This window comes from Fringilla coelebs (assembly GCF_963513975.1).
Source record: "Fringilla coelebs genome assembly, chromosome: 2".
NCBI classification, from domain to species: domain Eukaryota; kingdom Metazoa; phylum Chordata; class Aves; order Passeriformes; family Fringillidae; genus Fringilla; species Fringilla coelebs.
Window position 1 is genome coordinate 94,185,713 of NC_140029.1, and position 21,580 is coordinate 94,207,292.

At 50.4% G+C, this 21,580-nt stretch overlaps 1 protein-coding gene across 3 annotated transcripts in view; it reads left to right on the forward strand.

Moving 5' to 3' along the window:
* LSAMP (limbic system associated membrane protein) overlaps positions 1-21,297 on the forward strand; it is a gene marked incomplete at both ends in the record, with an annotated part of 304,157 nt that extends 282,860 nt beyond the window's left edge. For 2 of the 3 annotated variants that reach the window (XM_084225532.1, XM_084225530.1), the window contains one exon: positions 13,880-13,977. In XM_084225532.1, the coding sequence (XP_084081658.1) occupies positions 13,880-13,977 (98 nt within the window). Of the gene's footprint in view, positions 1-13,879; positions 13,978-21,018 lie in introns of those variants that run through there. The other variant, XM_084225531.1, reaches the window with a different exon arrangement.
* Between the last annotated feature and the right edge of the window lie 283 nt (positions 21,298-21,580).

Genomic DNA, 21,580 nt, shown 5'->3' on the forward strand with positions numbered 1-21,580 from the left:
TCACCAAGCAGGGGCCTTACTGCATCACCAGGTGGCTTTTCAAAAGGATTTTTCTTCTGGAAAAAGAGAATTTGTTCATTCCACACCACATCTGCCAATGGAAGGGCAAGCGAGGCCACCGTTGAACCTCAAAGGGACCTGTCACAAATAAGGCACTAGCTCCATCTTTGTCCTTCATTGTCCCTTGTCCTCAGCCCTTTGAACATGAGCTCCTTCCCTTTGATTAGCACCTAGTGTCCACATCAGAATGGCTTGGCCAGACTGATGGGCTTCAAAACCTGTGAGTCTTCCTCACAGGAGTTTTGTGATGAGGGCTTGCCAGAGGCTGAGTAAGGACTTTCTCAGGCGGGTTAGCTTGATGCCCTGGGAGCTACACAAGGGGGATGTGGTGTTTCAGAAAGCAGCACATCCAGAGCTGCTCACAGGGCAACAAGTGTGTCAGACTTTGGGGCCTGATCAGACAAAGTCACAGCCATCAATAGGTTGGCACAAGATTTATAGCAGTAGTGTGTCAGCTATTAGCAGAGTGGGAGGGAAAAGGAGAATGAGGAGTCCTGCCTTTCTGCCAAAACGTGCACTGATCGGAGAATGACCCTGTGTGACTGTAGCTCGTAGATAGTCTCCGTTTAGCTGTAGCCTGTGTAGCCTGTACTGTCACTAATGCCTTCATCAGGCGGGTGGGAGCTGGGGGAAGGGAGAAAAGAGCTGTTCATTTGGGTCTGATGGCCAGAGTGGGAAACAGAGAGCAGCTTTCTTTCTAATACCCTCTCAGTCCTCTATCCTCTCTCTGAGTGTCCTAGCTGTGCAGAAGAGAGCTCCTCTGTTGCAGTGGGCACCTCCCACCCATCTCTGCTCCCCTTTTGCTTACTGTACTGCATGGCCCTGCCAGTTCTGCTGAGCTGGCTGCTCTCGAGTCAGCAGGGTCTGCTTTGGCAAAAGGGTGCACATCTGAGTCCACCAAAGCTAAGGAGAGAAGCAAGGGGCGTTACAGCAGAGACTACAGGCTGTAAAAGGTTGACATTTTATGGAGGTTTGCTGACCAGGCAGTCAGCCCTGCCAGTATGATGTGACCAGCTGAAGGACCCATCCACCTCTGGAGCCCTCTTCACCGAGGCCTGACGGTACTTTCTCATTTGGGCTTCAGAAAAGGGTCAGTGAAAATCCAGGCCTTCAGGCCTATGAAGCGAACTGGTTGGCAGAGCTAGGGAAGCCACAGCATAGACAGGCCAAAACAGACAATCTTGTATTTTTGTGATCCTGACAGAGAAATAGAGAAAAGGTAACGACCAGAAAAAAATAATAGCCTTAGGGACCAAGCACATGAGGGTGTATTTGGAACAATGTCAAATCTGGTATTCCCATGAATCCTAAGGCATTTGAGGGACATAGTTCAGGTGTACTGGCCAGTCCACAGTGATGTGCAGCTGACTACTCAGGGCATGCCTCCCTTCCCTGAAAGCTGCCTGAGCCCCGGGCACTGGCAGCGGATCATGCCCATGGCCCTGAGTGGGAAGCACAATTCACGGCTCTCCTTGCTTCTCACAGGTGGTGTCCACCCAGATTTTCCAAAGAGCTCAGCATCCATTTGGTGAGTGCAGAAGGGATTGGCCCTGCAGGATGGATGGTCAGACAGACCATCCAAGGCTGTCGTGCTGCTCAGGGTCAGAGTCAGTTCCTGCCAGCACTGCAGGCACTGAGGGCTGGCACTGAACTGGGTGCCAAGCCTGTGGGGCCTTCAGGCCAAGGGAACAGGGAGGACAAGGCAGGGTGAGGGCAGGCAGCCAACATCACAGTAATTGCTTCGTGCTATTTCATAGGTACGAGGCAAGGGATGGCACTGTATCTTATTTTGGCTGTGTGGTTTAAAGCGAGTAATACCAAAGTCAGAGGTGATGATACTGTCTTCCAAAAGGAGGTAGTATGAATGTAGACAAAAACAGCAACTTAAGGAAAAGAAACATGCCAAGACTTGATGCCAAGCTACCAACATTGCTTGGTGGGTTTTGCTGAATAGCAACAGACAGCTTCTGTTTGTTGAGATTGCTTAAAAAAATTAAAAGCCAATCTGCTTCTTCCCACCCCTCCCCAAAAAAAAAAAAAAAAAAAAAGATGTAGAGAAAAGAAACAAGCTTTCTTAGAGAAAAAAAAAGAGAGACACAGGGGGAAAGAAAGAGAAATGGCTTTACTGCCTGATCTGTTTCTGCACTTTTTGTTCATTATTTTAATTTAGATTGATTTATTCCAAAATGAGCCTTGGGTTGTATATATTTGCATAGTACAGTGCTATGGAGGATCCAGTGAGTGAAGAAGATCAGCAGCAAAGGGTGGGAACTGAGACTGGAAGTCCCAGAAAGATATTCCTCCAAGCTGAGCCCTTGCAGTGGATAAGGAAGACATTTCAAGGTCTGTGCAGTCACCGGTGTGGCTTTGCATGCATGCAGAACAGCCCTGCAGAGCAGAGGTCAGGGCACAGCAGTCAGGTGGGAGAGTGGAGCTTGGGTGGGTCCAGTGGGGGAGAAATCACATAATTGCACTGCAGAGATTAGAAATGAACCTGTAGAAGAACGACTGCCGTGGAAAATCAGTCTTCTGATAGGCACAGTGATAGTGTTAGTGTTGTAGCATGGTCAGAGTACCCTGCAGAGCAGAGCTGGGGCAGGCTCTAACCCTCCTGAGGCAGATATCCCCAGCCCGGAGGACACTCATTGCCTGATACCATCTGCATGTCAGATGGGCTTCTGAAGCCATCAACTGAACCTTCCCCCTTTAGAGACTCTGAAGACAACCTATCCCCACTGCACAGCAGGTGTACTTAAACCTTTGCTCTCTCCCTCCTGTTCTCCTTATTTCTTGTGCTGACTGGAACTGTGGAGGGCAGCAAAGAGGAGGATGAAGAACTGCCACTGTTGTCTTGATTTAATGCTTACACACACACAAAAACTCCTCCAACCCCCGTAAGAAAATGACCAAAGAGTAATTTCCACCTTCCTCCTCCTCCTCTTAGCCCTTCCATTTCCAGTGTAAACCTTGCTAAGGAGGTGGCCTCCCCTCTGGTTATTGTCCCAAGTGAACAGTCTCTCCATTCACTAACCCATGACGGTAAGTTGGTTTGGGAAGCAGCAGGTTTATCTTCCCAGCTCAGGCAGCGCACTGGGCCCGTTTGTGAACCGGCTGCCATTCAGTGTCTGCTCTGCTGTTGATAAAGCACATTACACATGGCTGGGCTTGCATGATTAATACAGCTGTCTAAGCGCTCTCTCTAAAAACAAAAACAACCAGAAAGAAGAAGGGAGGTGTGGGATTTGGGAGGGGGGGAGGGAGGGTGTGCATGGGGATAAAACCCAACCGTTCCAAAGAAATCAGGCTTGCAGAAAGAGTGCTCTTGGAAGGCCTTCCCTCCCATGGGTGAGCAGGTCTGTCAGCAGAGCTCCCCTACAAAAGGGAGAAGCCTTGTGGCAAGGTGAGCAAGGAGCAATGTGCGTGGTCCTCCCCCAGCATCGCCTGCATGTCCCTCTGCAGCCTGGGGAGTGGATGCATGAGTGGGAGCACGGGATCAGGCCCTGGAGAAGGATGTGCTCTGACCAGCATGGCTTCAGCAGTGTCTGATCAGGCAGCCCCTCCAGTAGGTGTTGCAGCCACACTGGCACACTGACCCTTGGTGACACTGCCCAGCCACGTCACCGTACTCACCCTGTGCTCAGAGGCACAGCCCACATGCACTGAGCAATCTCCAGGCACCCAAGAACATCTAATGAGGAACAGGAATAGCTTCCTGCATCTTTCCCATTGCTCCTACTCATCCAGCTGAAGGCCTGCTCAGCAGTCTGTGTAAGCTGTATTAACTTTCCCTTTTTAATACTGGTCTGGAAATGGGCTGTGGGAAGCCACAATGGCTTCCTGCTCTGGCTTTTCCCAGGCCTGGGCCAGGTATTAAAGCCATGCTTGCACTGTTAGGGTGTTAAGGGGACCAGGAGTCTCACTCTGGGATTGCACACACACAGACACTTCCATATTGTGTGAAGAGAACTACAGGGAACACAAGGTAATATTTACTTAGACCCCACACTTTAGAGACATATACCAGTGCCTGGGCCCAGCTGGACTGTCATGACATTTCTAATTCACTGAAATACTGAGAGTGATATCCCTAAGATGATCTCAAGGACAGACTGGGAGGACACTTCTCTGCAGATATTAGAGAAAGACAGGGAGAGCAGAGGCTGCAGTAGGACTGGATTTCAGTACCAGAGTAACCTCAAGCATGCTGGCCACTCTCCACCCCAATTTAGTTGTTTTTCTGCTCCAGTCACCCCTATGCGTGTCCCCCGCCTCTTCATTTCTGTCCACAGCCACTCAAAACTTTCCTATGCCATATATCCAGTAAAGCTTGTAGAAAACCATAGCAGGGATGAAGTGAGTAAACAGACAGACATGAAACTGATGAAAATATTAATTTTTCAAGAGGTTCAAGAGCCTCCAATTAGCAAACCTGCTTCCTAGGGCTGTGCGTGCTCTGGGTGAGGGGAGCTATGCTGTTTGTCCTCTATTGAGACACTGGGTTATGTGCTTGGCATCACCTTTGGTCTGCTGTGCCCTACACATGTGCTTGAGAGATGAGCAGGAGAGGGATTGCTTTATCCTTGGAAAGCAAAAAGCAGAAAAAGCTCAGCTATTCCCCATAATGACTCCTGAATAAGTCTGCGCTATGTGGTTTGTTTGTTTGTTTGTTTGTTCCTTTGTTTTATTCTTTGCTTGTAGAATGAGAGTCTTTAATGTGTGATTTGAAGACAATACAGTTTTAAGTATCTGATTTTGTATCAGTCACTGGGGAAGGTGGGGTTTGTGGGGTGGTTGATTTTTTAAAAATAAACCTTCAGTTGCTAGGGAAATTAAAAGGGTGGGAGAAAATTTCTTCAGCTATGAGAAAACATTGTAATTTTTATATACACAAGAGAGGTCTGATGATGAAAGATCTGTGTAACCTTGAAATAAAGGTGGTCTTCTATCCACCACCAACCTCCTGGTCAGGATAACAGTTCAATTTTCGACTAGGATTACTGTAAACCAGCTCCAGGATAAATGGTGTAAGCAGACAGCTCTTGAGCACCACGACCTTCTCAGAAAGACACTGAGAAATACAATTTCAGGGATATTCTTCAGACCTTAGGGAAGGATGGGTGAGCTGCATTACAGAATGAATCTTCATTCCTCTAAGACACGAGGTATGATAGATGAGTACTTCGTACACCATGAATGAGCTCCAAAACATGGGGAAGAACTGTTCAGCGCTAAAAAAGCATGAGCAAATTCTGAAATACATTAAACCAAGTGCAAAGATTGATAGACACCAGAGACATTTCCTTAATCTTGTTGGAGAGTTGCTGGAGGGCATCCTCCCCAGCTTACACAGTGGTACTTGCACCTCTAGGAAAGCCAGCCTAGTGCCACTGCAGTCAAGTCAAGTTTTAATTACAGGAGCAGAACTGGTAGTGTCAATGGGGAATGAGCAAGCAATGAGCAAAATAGCTTCAACACTGAGAACAGGGAAGAAAAAAGTGTCTTCTTCTAAGAGGAGGGGGGAGGAACAGGAAAGAAATAAGAAAAAAAGCCCCAAATGAACCCTAGTAAGTAGAAGCTGGTAATCCCTAAAGCCTCAGAGTAGAGTGCAAAGCCCTGGAAGAAAGAAATTAATAACTTTCAAAGTATGACCTTGAAAATGGAATTAACAGTATTCCTCCCTTTTAAGCCTTCATGATAATAAAGATTTCATCTTCTGAAGCCCTGGCAAGAGAGTCAACAGACTAGGAAAAATTGCTTCCTGCAGAGCAGCTGGCAAGTGCAAACCCTAAGACCCCTATAGGTCCCAGGGAGTGAGATGATAGAGACACCTGCATGATGCACATCCTCTTTCCCTTATGCCTTCTGCTTTGGAAGTGGGGTCTGTTCTTCCCCCCTTCATTTTTGATCCTATTTTTTGCTCAAGAAGCAGAACTTACAGCCTTCACTGTAAGTAGAGTCAGCTTATCAACAACATGGAGGCCAGAGCTTCTCAGACTGGACAGCACCTGGAAAAACAGCAGGCTGGCTATACTTGGTTTATCACCACTCCTTCCTTCCCAGCACAAACAAGTTCTCCATGCCCATCCCATGCTGCTTCCTGGCTTCTCTTCCATTCAGAAACTCATAGGGACCAATTACCCTCTAACACCAGATTTTACCTTGCACTCCCTGGCAGGATCCCAAGGGCAGATTCCCCAAAGCAAATCAAGAGCCAGGAGCTCTCTGATGCCCTTTGAACCTTCTCTGTGGGCTCTCTTCCATCAGCAAACTGCAGATATGTCAAGCTCTGGAGTCTTGTTAATGTAAATAAGAGAAAAACTGGCACCCGCTGTCTCTTCTTCTGCCTTCATTTTGGTTTACTCAGATGATGAGATTGGCAAATGTGGATGTGAAACATATAGATGGGTGGATGATTTTTTTTCCTTTAGGAATGTATCTGCTCTCTGCTTGCATTTCAGATCATCTTTTTTAAAGGTCTGTGCTGGGAATCTCAAAAGTAACAGGTTCAGTTTCTGCTGGTGATCATGGTGCACACATTTGGAGGCCTGCCTCTGGTAAACTTGTGGGTTTACTTACACATCTGCCCTCATTTGCTTCTTGAGCAAGGCTTGTGTGTCATGGCATACAAGGCTTGTCTGTCTGGCACATCCCCCTCTCTAATGGGCCCCTTCAAGGGTGCTGCGGGTGTTACAGAAAGGAGCTGGAGGGAGTGGAGACAGAAGGAGGAATATCTGTGTGGGGGAAGTAGAATAATAGGATGACTTGGGTTGGAAGGGACCTTGAAGATCATCTGGTTTCAAATCCCCTGGTATGGCCAGGGCACCTTCCACTAAACCAGGCTGCTCAAATCCCATCCAATCTGGCACTGAACATTTCCAGGGATGGGATATCCACAGTTTCTGTGAATGCCTCTCTACTCTTATAGTGAAGAATTTTTTCCCTATATACAATCTAAATCTACCTTCTTTCAATGTAAGACCATTACCCCTTGTCCTATCATCACACACCCTTACAAAAAGCCCTTCTCCAGCCCTTGTCAGCCCCCTTTAGGCACTGGAAGACCACAGTGAAGTCTCATAGAACCTTCTCTTCTCAAGGCTGAACAACTCTGACTCTCTCAGCCTGTCTTCATAGGAGAGGTGCTCCAGCCCTCTGAGAATCTTCATGGCCCTTCTCTGGACTCACAGCAACAGGTCCATTTTCATGCTAGGGGCCCATCATAAGAATAAGTGGAATAAGTAGAGTGGGTTGCAAATTTCACCACCAGCCCCTTCACCCTAGGTTTCTGCTGCCATAGTGGGTAGATATCCTATTTTTTAAGTGTCTTACAAAGAGGTTTTGCTGAGGCTGCAGATGTAGTGGTTGTGGAAAGATGCAGGCTGGTGGGGACCAGATTCCGTGCCACATCCGTGTGGCCGTCCGTGGCTGGCTCAGGGCGGTGGCTCGGAGCGCGCAGAGCTGGCCCCCTTCTCTGTGCCGTGGGGACCCGGGGCTTTCCCGGGCGGATGTGCAGAGCTGCCCAGCCCCGGGGTTATTCCCGGCGTTTCCCGTGCCGTTCCCAGCCCGGAGGCTGGCCGGATGGCGAGGCGGGTTTGGCGTCCTTCGGCTGCCACCTCGCGGGGAAGGAGCGGCGCTTCGGCGGCGGCGCCCGGGCGGGGACAGAGGGACAGGGGGACCCGCAGCGAGCGGCCGGCCAGGGCAGGTGACAGACAGGACGAGTACGAGCGCTGTTCCCCTGCATGAGGCCACAGCCCTGGCAGAACACCGTCGCTTGCTCGTTCCCCTTTTTCGGACCTGCTTGTTTCGGACCTGTTTCGGGTCTGAGCTTCTCCAGCCACCACGTCCATACCTGAACAGCTCTACTGGAAACTCTGCTTTTCCCCTGCACTTCTGAGCCCGGGCTGGTACTGGCTGCCTGCCTTTGCAGTCCTGGTACTGATGCCCTCTTTCCATAAGCACCATCACTCCCCCCTCCCTGTCTCACTCATCCTTGCTTTCCTGTGCCTGGTCAGGACCTAATTTCTTCTCTTTATCTCCCCTTTTCCCAGGACCCGTTCTCATTACTTACCTAACCTTTGTGGTTACACAACGTCGTCCATTTGCCCATCCTCACCCTGGCTGACCTCTCCTCCCCTTGCCCTCCTCCATGAGCATTCCAATATTGCCATTTCAGCTGAAGATCTTCCCTGGTATCATTTCCTCTGCTGTAGACCAGCATTGGTACAAGTGCAAGGTTCATCCTGTCACCTCAGCCCACATTACCCCCTTCCTATATCTCTCATCATAGCAGCCTTTTCCCGTGCCTCTGCCCAGATGCCCGAATTTTTTTTTTCACCACCTCATGCAGCCCCCCAACCCCTAGTGGGTTTTAAGAGGCCAACACAAGCCATGAGAAAGGGTCTGTGCAGGGCTGGCCTTCCAACCTTGGACACCGCTGCAGAAGCTGGGTGTGTTGCAAGATTTCATGACAAAAAAACTCATCTCTCCCTTCCCTGGGAAGATCTGAACACTCTGCAGCTAATTCTTCCCACGCTGAGCAGTTTCCTTAGCCTGGCTCTCCCATAGTCAGCAGAGGAGGCTGCAGAGCAAGGAGTGACTGAGACAGTTTTAATCTAGCCAGTTCAGGTAGCAACTAACAGCAGGCAGCATGCCAGGCCACCTGTTAATGTCAAGGTCATAAAGTCACAGGAGAACATAGCACCCAAATTTAATGTGGGGCCAAAATGTCATTGCTGGCAGCTGACTGCTGCTGTGCTTCTTAAAGAGCTGAGGGAGGCTGTGGATATGGAAAGCTCCAGGCAGTCCAGAAGTGACCAGACAAGTTCACAGAAGAAGAAATTAATCCCAAAGGGGTGCAGCTGCTGCTGGCTCACAATGACTCTGAAGCAGCTGAGGTAGGCCAGTATGATGCCATGCTGGCTCATGTTCCTGGCTGGCCCCCACAGAGGTCAGGACTGAAGGTTCGACAAGACCCTTGGACTGACCCAGCAAAGTTCCTTCCTTGTGGTGTGTTCCTCAGGCTGTTTTTGAGGATGAGAGCAGCTCTTGGCTTTGCAATCTGGCTGTGGTTTGCCCTGAATGCAAGCAGCACCCTGCTTTTCTCATCTTCCTCTGCCATCTAATCCAAGTCCCCCCATCCTTCTCGCTGTGTCTTTTCCCACACTTTTCATGGGAGTAGGAGCAGTTCTTGAACCATCACACACACAAGCACTACAGCTATCCCACGCCAAGCCTGGTGCAGTAGCACACACCCCTCGTCCTCTCTAGTGAAACCTTGGCTAGGCTGGCTTGCAGCCCTGTGCACGTGAGGGCATGCAGCAACTCTTCTGTCCCATGCTGCATGGAACAGTTTGCCTGCAGGAGTGAGTAGGTGAAATTACTGATGTCCCAAATTGAAGGGTCTTGCCAGCCCTTCTGCATCTTCACTCAGAAGTATGTGGAAGTTCTCCCAGAGGCATTAGGGGGGACTCAGAGTTCTCTGTGCCAGGCTGCTGTTCTGGGCTGTAGCACACAGGCAGGTGGGCAGGAGCAGTGAGGTCACTGTAGCATGGGTCCGTTTTTCTCATTGTTAAATTTAAGGATGCAGCTAGGATTACACTGTTTTGGGGAGAGGGGTGGGATGGGGCTGCACGTGGTTCTCTTCAGCCATGTGAGAACTACAGCTCTCTAAATCTTGGCCAAGGCTACCTTGCGGTGTTGCACCAATGCAGATCATCCAGGCTGAACGTGGGGCACCAAGAGAAAGACAGGATGCAGTGTCCCATGCACTTGTGTTGCAGCACAATTAGGCACTATGGCAGAGCTCCAGCTGCCTCTGCACCAGGTATCCAAATGTCTCACATTTGGAGAAAGGAAGAGCAGTGCAGTTGTTCTGCCCTTGACAGCTTTCAGTCTGCTCCTTCTTGATTTGCTTAATGGGATCGGACTCGGTCAGCATTTAGGGTCTGGGGTCCCTTAGGGGTTTAGCTGTGAAATTCTACCAGATATTCATATTAGCTCATCTGCATCAGAAACCCAATTTCCTCCCCTTCGAAACTGTTGCGTGGTCACGGACGTGACAGTGCTGCCCAATTGCCGGGGCGGGGCGGGGGTATGAATAGCCCGGGATATTATAGCAAATTCCCAGAGCACAAACTCAAGGTTACCGAAGAGGGAGACCGCAGGCACAGCCCCGAAGCTCCCGGCGCCAGCGGACAGGGAGCAGGGGTGGGCAGCCGGGGATCTTTCGGGGGGGGACAGGGGCGCTTTCTGCGCGTCTCCACCGGCGGGGGCGGCTCCGCGCGGCGGCCGCCAGAGGGCGCCGGAGACCGCGGGCTGGCCCACGGCTGCAGCGGGACCGGGATGGAGAGGGGGTGTGACATCGGGATAGCGAGGGGATGTGACATGGGGACTGCGGGACCGGGATGGAGAGGGGGTGTGACATCGGGATAGCGAGGGGATGTGACATGGGGACTGCGGGACCGGGATGGACAGGGGGTGTGACATCGGGATAGCGAGGGGATGTGACATGGGGACTGCGGGACCGGGATGGACAGGGGATGTGACATGGGGACTGCGGGACCGGGATGGACAGGGGATGTGACACCGGGATAGCGAGGGGATGTGACATGGGGGCTGCGGGACCGGGATGGACAGGGGATGTGTGGGGTTTGCGAGGGGGCTACAGGGCAGGGGGTTTGCGAGGGGCCTGTGCGCTGGGGGCTGCAGGGATGGGGGTTTGTGGGGGGTCTGTGCGCTCGGAGGCTCGGGCGCTGCGCTGTGCGTGTGCACGCCCGGGGGAGCTGTGCCCACGCGTGCCTGTCCGCATGTGCCGCGGGGTGGGCGCGCTAGGGGAGGGCAGTGTGCAGGTGGGGTGTGCGCTCAGGTGTGCCGGTTCTGCAGCACACCGCGGCCGCCGTGGGGGCTGGCACTGTCCCCTCAGCGTGGGCGCTCACCCGTGGCCGTGTGGGTGGGCAGGGGCACGCACAGCCCGTAGCAGCAGCTGCTCGTGCACACACGTGGAGAAGTCATCATGCAAACATGGGCTGGCACAGCCCGAGGTGTGCCTAGGAAGGGAGGGTGACAGTGATAGAATGAATTGAAAACAGATGCTATTTCCTGCAGAAAATCTTGCTCAAAGACAAGCATTTTACTTTCTTCCAGCACTTTCTTTTTTATTACACTTGAGCAGCTGTTGTCCTCCAAAACATTATTGTGTGATAGAATTATAACCTTCCCACATTTTTACAGTACTTGTGACGGTAAATGTAGCACCTATGGTGGGTACTCTAGCTAGCTGTGCTGTAAAACCCAGAGATTCCATGTGGCCCCAGGGTTATGTGCAGAGGCCACACTGGATCCCAGTGCTCCCAGTCAGCCTAACACACTGCCCAACACCTGCATGGCCTGCTGGTGAGAACAGCTCCTGGTGTTAGCTTGTGGTGTGGCACAGAAGATGATCAGTTCTGCACATGGAGAGGTTTCTGCAGCCATCTGACTCGGACACACAAGGAGCCACAAGAACATGTATCATTTTTCATCTCTGGAGATGGGAGTTTTGGCTTTTCAGATGCCCTCAAATTTAGACACACAAGCTCAAGCAGAACAGAAGCTGGTGTGACCCTCTCCCAAATCCTCCATCACACCACATGTCTTTGTGTGTCCTCTCTTACACCTAGACGTTGCAGAGGCTCATCTCTTCACCACACCACTACCACACCATGCCATTCCTCTGCCCTCAGTCCAAACCAAGCTCACAAACTCTGATCCATTAGTTTAGATGCATTAAGGCAGCAGTAGCCAGCCAAGGCCAAATGTCCCCTTGCCTCCGCTGTGCTGGCTGTGCAGTGCTTGCCACCACTGGTGCAAATGCCCTTGCTCTGGTTGCAAGGACACCCTAGGAAAGTGGCAAAGAGGAATGGTTGTCATGAGTATGTTATATACATGTCTGTGTATGTGTTAAGACAAATAGTATTTAAGCCACATAGCAAAAATGTGGAGGCTGAAATGTTTTTGTGGGCAACACACCCTGCCTGGTGTGCTCTTGTTTATTTGCTGGGCCAGAGGAGTCATGTTTTTTGCTGAAAAGGGATGCAAAAGCTCCCAAACAGCCTCCACACCATTATTTGACTTTTTCTGAAACATAGGTGAGGTAGGGGTAGTGCTGAACTGAAACTTGTTCCTGAGTTTAGGGGAGGAAATAAAAGGAGTGAAAAAACCAGTGTTGTAGATTGTGTGACAATCCACAAAAGCTGCACATGGACTAGCTGAAAAAAGAAAAAAAGAAGCCATAGATGGAACATAAATTTTCCACACAAATCAGCACATAATTACTTAATGATGAAAGAATAGAACTAGGGCACAAACAGCTACTCTAGTCAGGTACCTTAGGAAGAAATCAGACAAATGAAAGTGCAACGGAATTTGAGGGACTCTGGTGACATCTCTCTTGGATTTGCTGCCTTTTAGTCACCAGCTTGAGTTTAAGAGTGACTGTGCTGCTGAGCAAGCCTGTGGCCCCTGTGCTCTGCCCAGGAGAGCAGGGCTATTCACCACTGCAGGTTGTGAGGGAGCAGTTGTACTTCAGTCTCATGGAGCTCTCCTGAACAGGGCCTTTTTAAAATTTTTTTTGCTCCCCTCTGCCATCGGAAACAGCTTTTCTTGGTAGTAAGCATGACTTTTCTTCCACAGCAGGATCAGTTCCAACATAAAACCTCATCTCCATCTCCACACTCCAGCATCTTACAGGCACATATACGTATAAATGTACACGTACATGTGCGTGCATGCATGCATACATGAGCACTTTGTGTGCACATACATGTGCTGAGCCTGCATTCACAGACCCACAGCCACCGGCACCTCCCTGACCGGTTATAAAGAAAAGGCTGCTGACGCTTGGGGTTGCAGGGCGAATTTAAAACAGCATCACTGCCGTTAAAGCCATCCAGAAAAGGGAACCCATAAATGAGAGGATGAATGAGACGATGTCAGGAGTGTTAGCACTTAATATTCCCGCAGCGAGGCGGCATTATTTGTTGCTGCAGCAGCGCGCTCCTCCCTGCCCCCTCCGACGGAGCCTGCGGATGCGCATGCATGCACGTGCAACTTCATTTCCCACTCTCGTGAAAAATCAACCTCCCTGGCATACCCTGCAGCCTCACCCCATAGGTGTCGTGCCACAGGGCTGTAAGTGCCACAGCCGAGCCTTCCTCCACCCCGATTCAGAAACAATTCATTACGGTGCAGCCCTGGGAGGGAGGGAAGGTGTCTGCTGGCTGGGCCCATGTTTTATTGATCAAACCACAGTGATGAATCAGCTCCTGTGGAGCTGGTGTCTGCCTGCAAGCAGGTACTGGCCACTGTGCAGAATTACGAGTCCTGGCATCTCAGGGCCACCACTGGGAAGGTGGCGGAGTGGGCAGGTGTGAGGATGGTGACCAGGGGCTGCATCTGCAAAGGGTGAACAATATCCCTGCACTGAAAGGCTATCAGCTCCCAGCTAGAGGCACAGCAAGGGCTGGGATGTGGTCAGCAGGCAGGGCTGAGCCTTCCCACTTGCTCCAGGCCCTGTTCCTCCAGCATGGGTGTTGTTTAGGGAGACCCACATGCCATTGGATTGTTGGGCTGAGGGAAGGAGGATGCGGATGAGCTGGCAGGCAGACGCCTGTAGCTGGGCTGGAGGGAAGCTCACCAAGGTGGGACGGTGGCTGTGCCCTGCAGCCCAAGCCCAGCACTGCAGGAGCAGCCTGGGACTGAAGCATTGTGTTACTGTGTCACCCAAATCCGACTCAGCCTTGTGTAATCTTGTCTTCTTTTCTCTCCCTTCTCACACCTGCAGGACCCGGCACAGGGAGAGTAGACAACGGCTCCATGAGTTTGGCCGTCCCACTGTGGCTTCTGGCAGCGTCCCTGCTCTGCCTACTCAGCAAATGTTAATACAAATCAGAATTAAAATAATAATATTAATAATAATTAAAAAAACAACACGACAACAACAACAACACACAAAACAAAACGCGTTATACAGGAGACAGAGCGAAGAGAAGGGAGAGAGAAAAAAGAGGGGGGGAGAGAGAGAGACAACTGTTTCTTTCACAACTTTTGTGTGTTCAGGAGCGACGAGGGGGGAGAGGAAAAATTACAGCAAAGAAGACTCAGCAACATTTAATCCAAAATCTGAAAAGCCGGCTGTCAAGTCATCGACTGCCTAGGAGGCAACACGAAGCGAGGGAGAGAATGGGGCACCAGCAAGGATCGTGTCGCCAGAGGATGCTGCAATGTAAACAATTCAAAAAAACCTGCAAAGCCAATCAAAAAGAAGATCCCTTTTCTTTTCTCTCCTCCTTCCTCTTTTCCACACTCCCTCACTTTCCTTCCTTCCTCCTCTTTCTTTCTTTTGCAGAAAGAGGTCTTTGCTTCGGTGTCTATAGCCATTTAACTTTTTGGATGCCCTGGGTCATTTTTGTGAGCTAATGCTCAGCCAGTTCATACTTTTAAAAACAAATTAAAAAAAAAAAAAAAAAAGAGAAAAGAAAAAAAAATAACAGCCACAAACCAGAGCAAGTCACCTGAAGCTCTCTGCACACTGGTGTCCTGTGAAGAACCCCTTCCTCTCTTCACCTCACCCTGCGCTCATGTGCACCAGCCCTTGCTAAACACCTTATTTCCTGTCCCCTCCTCCATGCAACATCACCCCCACCAGCCTAATCTAAAGCTGTGTCAACTCTACTGAAAGCCTACTTTTTTTTTTCTTTTAAAATCTTCTTCCTTCCCCCACCCCCCCAATTCAGCCAGGTGTCTTTCTCTTTCTCCTGTGTATGCCTGTGTGCGTGCGTGCATGCCTGTGTGGCTCTTGCTCCGTCTTCCCTCTTTCTCTCTTGCTCTCTCTAAGCATGCAAAACAAACAGTCCATGTGTACATATGCTCATCCTGTTGTAGATAACGTCCTGCCTTGTAAGTGTGAGACAAGATGCAGAGAGATCACTTAGGCAGAAAAGAGGGGTGAGGAGGGAGGGGCAGCTGCAAAACAGGTTCACCTTATGTCCCCTCTCCTGTGTCCTCACTGGCTTTTTGTCTTCTGGCCACCTTGCTTGCAAGAGTCAGTCTGCACTGTTGTCTAGGCTTTTTCTCCTCTCCTACTTCCAACCTGTTTGGCTCTCAGCCTCCAAGTACCAGCATAGCAGCTCTTGCTATGCATGAGTGCTTGCACACGCGCATGGGGGTGTGCACTCATGTGCAATTGTCCAAGCAAGCAGAAGAAACCTGGACTCGCCTACAACACTATGGACTGAAGAGTACAGTCACCATTCCTCCTGGGGATGGGAGGCTGGGTCAGTGGGATGTGAGTGATGAGACCTTGGACGTCACCAAGCAGCCATTCCTTTTAGATACAGTGCACATAGGAACGATACCTCAACATAAAAACCACAATCTGGTCATTCCTAACCATTTTGGTAGACATGCAAAAATAGAGCCAATACCCTTTTTTGTTGCTTTGTTGTTTTTGTTCTTACTGTCCTCCCCAGTATAAAAGGAAATGTAGGCTGTGTAAGGGGGAGTGTGTGTGTGTGTGTACGTGCTGTATACCACTGCTATTACAAAACACACTGCAAATTCTACATTTGAAAGAAATTGGGTCAGAAAATGTCCAGGACCTGTGAATGTAAGAACTAAAACAAATGTCAGGTCCAAAATCCTGGGCTTACAAAGAAGGAGCTTAAAATGATGCAGCCAAAAAGCAGGCAGTACAATTTCCCCTGCTCTTCTCTTATCTCAAGGGTGCTGGTCTTGCCGGAGAGTGCCCCACACTTCCCATGTGGCAGAATCACATACAGAGGTGCCAACAAGAGAGGCTTTAGTGGTTCCCAAGTGAGAAGGCAAGAAAAAGCTGTGAGAAACAGGACTGAGAAAATGCTGGTGGCTGGAATTTGCCACACCAGCACAAGGTCTGCTGCAAGAGCCAAAGTGAGCAGGGGCTGCTGTGCCTGTGTGTGGGTAGGGGCAGTGGGGAGAAGACTCCTGTGCCCCCTGGCCCGTTACAAGCCGTAGTATCCACCAGCAGCAAAGATGATAAAACACAAGATTTATCTGGTAGGCCCTTTTTGGAGAGAGGGATGTGCAGGCAAGAGCTTGATTTAGCCCAGTGAAGTCGAGTGACCATCCCAGGACAGCAGAGTGTTTCACAGGTGCTCAGCCACTCAGCTGTCAAGCAGCAGCCAGTTTGCTCCTCTGTCTTTGCCCTGGGCACCAGGGCACTGGCAGCATGCTTGGCAGCTGTGCTCACATGCAGGCAAGGAGGAAACAGCTTGGCGTTGCAGTGTGCGGGAGGGGATACCCGCCAGGCGTCCCCTGACAGGAGGGAAAGTGGGAATTGTTGCCAGCGAGCCTGTCCCCACCTTTGTGTGGGTGGGGCACAGTCCGGTGAGGCCTCTGCCTTGCACTGCAGCACTGCTGAGCTCAGCTGTTCCAAGAAGCAGCAGGCATGCAATTAAGCAGTCAAGGGCTCCTCCCAGGCAGCCAGAAGTGAAAGGAAATTTGTTAAAGGGACACATGAGAGGCTGAAGTTTGGGCATTGCAAGAGCTGCTGTGGGATTGGATAGTGGTAATTTATGCTCCTCCAGATGCCAAAATCTGCAAGAGGGTGCAAGTTGCAAATGGGCAACTGGTGCTTGAAATCTACCCAAGGCATCCAGGGATGGCTCCCTTCCTCCAAAACAGGGCAGTCATTGATGGGACTTGGGCATTTCCTTTGGAGACTGGTGTGTGTCCGCCAACAAAAAAAAATGCCCTGCATCCTTCAGAGCATTCAGATGTCCCAGTCCTCATGCCTAACCTTTAGGAGGGCCATCTAATTCAGAGTCTTAGAAACAAGGCTCTGAAGATTTTCTACTGCAGCAGGCTTCCTCTTTCCCCTGGTACAGCCATGAGGTAATCCTGGTCCCAGAAGCCAGGTCTGGGAGCTGCCCCCTTTCCTGCACACTGGCACAAGGGAAAACACATAGTGCTCTTTCTCGGGGCCGTACCTGTGCCTGGATTTATTGCCACAGGATTTATTTGTTGAAAAAGGTGGGCAGCCTGCAATGTCTTGCTGTGACAAGCTGCTTCTAAGGGCTGAGTCAAGCCCACTTTGGGTTCTTTGATGTCAGCCTGGTTGCTATGGTAGCACCTGTCCCATGTGTTCTCTGCATGTGTTGTTGTCACCGTAGGCGTCTGATGTGTGTGACCCCAGTGCCTAGGAGTCACCATGGGGTCACTCCTGGGCACTGGGGTCACACACATCAGACCTCTACAGTGTGGTGGCAGTCATCGAGTCCCAGCACCTCATTATCTCACATCTGTTTTGGTTCAAAGCAGTTTTGAGGGGATGTTTTTTTAGATGTCAAGGTGTATGCTTAAAAGGAACGTCTTACTACAAGCAGAGCATCAATTTTTTTGAAGCCATCTGCCCATTAATGGGGGAAATGGCCCCAGCCCCAGTGCTGGGATCTGGTCTTTCCGCAGGCCCTGGGCAGATCTTTGCCTCTGTTGCATGGCTGTGAAGCAGGGTGAAAGCCAGTTAATTGCAGACCTCTCTGAGGAATACCACCAACACCAAGTATGCTTGTTAATCTGCAGAAGTGCTGGGAACCCTACTGCTGGCAATGTCTGTTCCTAGGGAAATTGAGGGTAGTTTGGAGCTTGATTTTCTCCAAGAATCTAATCCTGTGAGCTGCAGCGTGCCTCACAGGGTGCTGTAAAAATCCCCCTGTTTCTCCTGAACTCAAGGTAAACTCAAGCTCTCCTGAATTTTGAGGAATTGCTCAAAGCAACTGTTGAGAGGTGAGCCCAGATGAAGACAGGAAACACAGGCAAGGTCTAATGCGTTTTTTTCCCATTCTTATCCCCTCCGTCCTCTGATGGAGATGTTGCAATGGCTTTCCTCATGTCTCAGGCCCTTGTCTCTGAAACTCTTCCTCCTAATCATCTCTTTTCCCCGTTTACATTGCTATCTTTCCCATCACCTCCCAAAAAGCTGTGTTCTTGCTTCCTGCTGCCTCTCAGCTGGTTGGGGACCAGGGAAGATGGGTGTTTGGAATGGGACACCAGTTCCTTGAGCTTGTCAGTGTAATTGTGTTTGATTGATGGAGATTTAACATTTAGTGTTATAAAAAGATATGAACAAAATGGAAAAAAAAATGTATTTCTTCTACTGGTTTGTAAATATTACAAGAGTTACATGAGATGTCTGGTAATGTCAAAGCAGAGGAACAAAAACTTAGATTTCATATATGGCCCCATAATTGCTAGCAGATTTCTAACCCTTTTCAGATGACCGAGAGGAAGGGTGAAGGCAAGTCTTTCTAAAGGAACTGGGCAGGGGAAATGCAGCCACCCCGAGCCACATGAACTCCATGCATGATTGTAGCATGTTGCTTGGAGCGTGTGCCTGGTCAGATGGAAAACGAAGCAAACGCCTGTCTCTGAACGGCTGGGAAGGGCGCCATGGGATGCTCCAGCCGGCCAACACCTGTATCTTGGCGGTCGTGTTCATTTCTGTTTGTTTGCAGCCCCGCACTCGCGAGCTCATGGCTCAGTGATGCGCCCTCTCCTCCTCCCCCATACCCGCTTCCTTCACCGGTGAAGTTGTGTCGCCCCATGCTAACCTCGAGTGCATGTGAACGTGCCATTCATGGAGATCTCATTGGTGACATGCATTGTGTCAAGAGTTAGTCTTTGTCTGCACATCTTTCTCACACCACTGACTGTTCACCACTTGGGCAGATCGCTCGTGCACTGCTGCTTGACCCACTTTTGGTCAAAGAACATCCAAGCCCCACCAGCTCTTCTTAGTTCCAGGTGCATCCAGACCATGCCCCCAGGCCACCTGTCTGAGCAACCCTGTTCTGAAAGTCCAAGCACATGGCATGGACAAAGCCACCATCAAAAGCCATGTGGTCTCCAGGCTGAATAGAAGCTACACATCTGGAAGGAATTTGGGGGAGCAGCAGCAAGTCCTGATGAAACAAGAGGATCTGGGAAGTCGGAGAAGTTATGCTAGAATCCTTCACAGACCCACCAGCAGATGATATTTCAGCTCAATTTTTGTGTAGTGTTTCATCACTTTGCCCTTCCCTGGTGAGGGAATCTGTGGGCACAGGGAAACACCTCCCAACCCCTCACACTTCTGCTTCCTCTCCTCCAAGCACACTGACCTGCAGCCCAAATCATCATGGTGCTTGATGTGATGTAGCAACTGACATGGGGGATGGCTGACCAAGACAGTATGACAGAGGAGGTGCCAGGGGGGTGAGCAGTTCTCTCTCTTTCTCTCTCTCTCTCTCTCTCTCTCCTGATGGTGCACAATCTTACTGCTTCTCTGACTCAAGGACGCAAAACTTCTTGAGTTAGGGATGCCTGGAGCAAACTGTCTTATGGGAAGAGCAAAACTTGAGGCAGGGAAGTGATGGAGAAGCTAGATGGTAATTTCCAAGCTGTGATGCCGGTGGAAAAGGGTAGGGATGAGTGCTGTCCATCATCCATGCACAGAACTCTCAGGTTCACCAGCGAGGAGAACATGGCCTCTCAACACCAATCTTAGAGTGGCTTCATTTCCAGTGGGATGCCCAGAAGATGATTTTTTTTAATTGCATGACTGCTGACTAAGAGCTGTGTCACATCACTAAAACCTCTTTCACTTTTCCTTCTTGTAACTTGCTAGAACAGTGACCGGGCAGCTCCCACAGCCCCAGGAATTTTGCCTAATGGTTGGCTTCCATTAGGGCAACCTATGGTGCTTGCTTGTTGGTTCACTCGCTGTAACAGGGAGCAGAACTCATCTGGGTGAGAGTACTTTGCTATGGTCCTCTGTACCTCCATGGGTCAAGGTGATGGAGCAAGGCAAGGAGATCTCCAAGGCAGGCCTTGGGCAAGAGGAACAGCTCTCCTAATTAGCCCAGGCAGGTGGGAAGCAGAGTCCTTCACTTGCTGCAGGCTTGGGTTAGCTGGTGCCACAGCAACTCAGATGGCCCTGCGAGCCTGGTAGGAGTGGAGAAGGAGGGGGCAGTGACAGGGGGACATGACTGCAGCACAGGTGGTGGGGGCTGCATGAGCAGCAGGGCTCCTTGGGCAGCGCAGCTGGGGAAGGGGCAGGGATTGCATCCCAGGTGGGCCCTTCTTTCCCTGCCTGTCCTCATGGTGCATCAGGAGCTCCCTCCTGGCCTCCCAGGGCAGGCTCACCATGCAGCAAAATGGGCCTCGGTGAGTAAAGCAGTGTGGCACCACGGTGGCTCCAGCCGTGTCCTGAGGAAAGGCGTGCGGATGTTTCTGTCCCTAACAGAGGGGTCATGGGTGGAGACGAGGAGCAAGGCCTACCTGGGAGCCAGCCCGTGGGGAGAGCACGTCCCAGGCGGGCTGTCCTTCTCCAGAACTGTGACATTTGCTCCCCATTCGGCCACACACCGGCTCATACGCACACGCCCGCCAGCTCCACGGCGCACACGCTCCAGGAGCGCTCCTGGGACGCTCCCCTTCCCCACGCCCTCCACCACGCACAGCCAGGCAGGCGCGCAGCCACCCGCTGCTGCCCGTGGCTCTGCCTGGGACACACAGCCACGCTGTGACCTCCTGAGGAGCCAGGAGAAGGCCTGGGTGTGCCTGTGCCTGTGGGAGCACACCTGTGCGCCAGGAAAGGGAGGAGGGGGCACAGAGCAGGAACTTACCTCCGCGGTGCCACCTCCCAAAATCATTCAACCTTCCCAGCTGGAGCCAAGATTCATCCTCTAGACCTTGAGAATGAAGTCCAGTCCCTTCTTCTTGCTACACGGTGGGGTGGTTAGAACTCTCCTCATTAACAGTGTTATATACATATAAATATATATATATATCTATATCTTTATATATATTTTTCCCCAGCACTGTAGACATGAGCTGAACTTCTCTTTAACGAAACGAGAAAATGGCCATTTTATTTTTTGCCATTGTTTTGGTTTTTGAAACTAGCTCTGTGAAAGAAAATTTTAAAAGCGCAAGTGTGTGTGTAAAAGAACCAATCAAAAAAATTAAACAACCCAACAAACAAATGAACAAAACCCAGTGATGGAATAAAAAAAAAAAAAGAAGCTTTTTATTTTTTCTTTTCTCAATGTATTTAACTTCTGTTATCTCGTTTCTGTTTCTTTACATGTATGAATGCTCTGCTCTTCTGTGATCTTAAAAAAAAATACAAAAAAATACAAAAATTAAATAAACATGAAAAGGAGGTAATGTTTCTTCATTTCCCCTCCCTTCCTTGCATACTCTGGCTTGTCTCCTCTCTGATCATGTCTAGTGATGACTTTCCAGCCCACAGGGGGAATGTGGGCCAAGATGCCCCTTCCCTCACCTTCCTTGGAGGCACAAGGTGGTCCAGGGCTGCAAGTGAGGCAGGGGCCAGTGGCTTGGGACTGAGGGTTGTATCACCCCAAGCAGTCTGACCCCTTCAGTGCAGTGCCTGAGGATGAAGAGAGCAGGCTGGCTGGAAATAGATGGGACATGGGGCTGCCAGGAGGAGATGCCACAGACA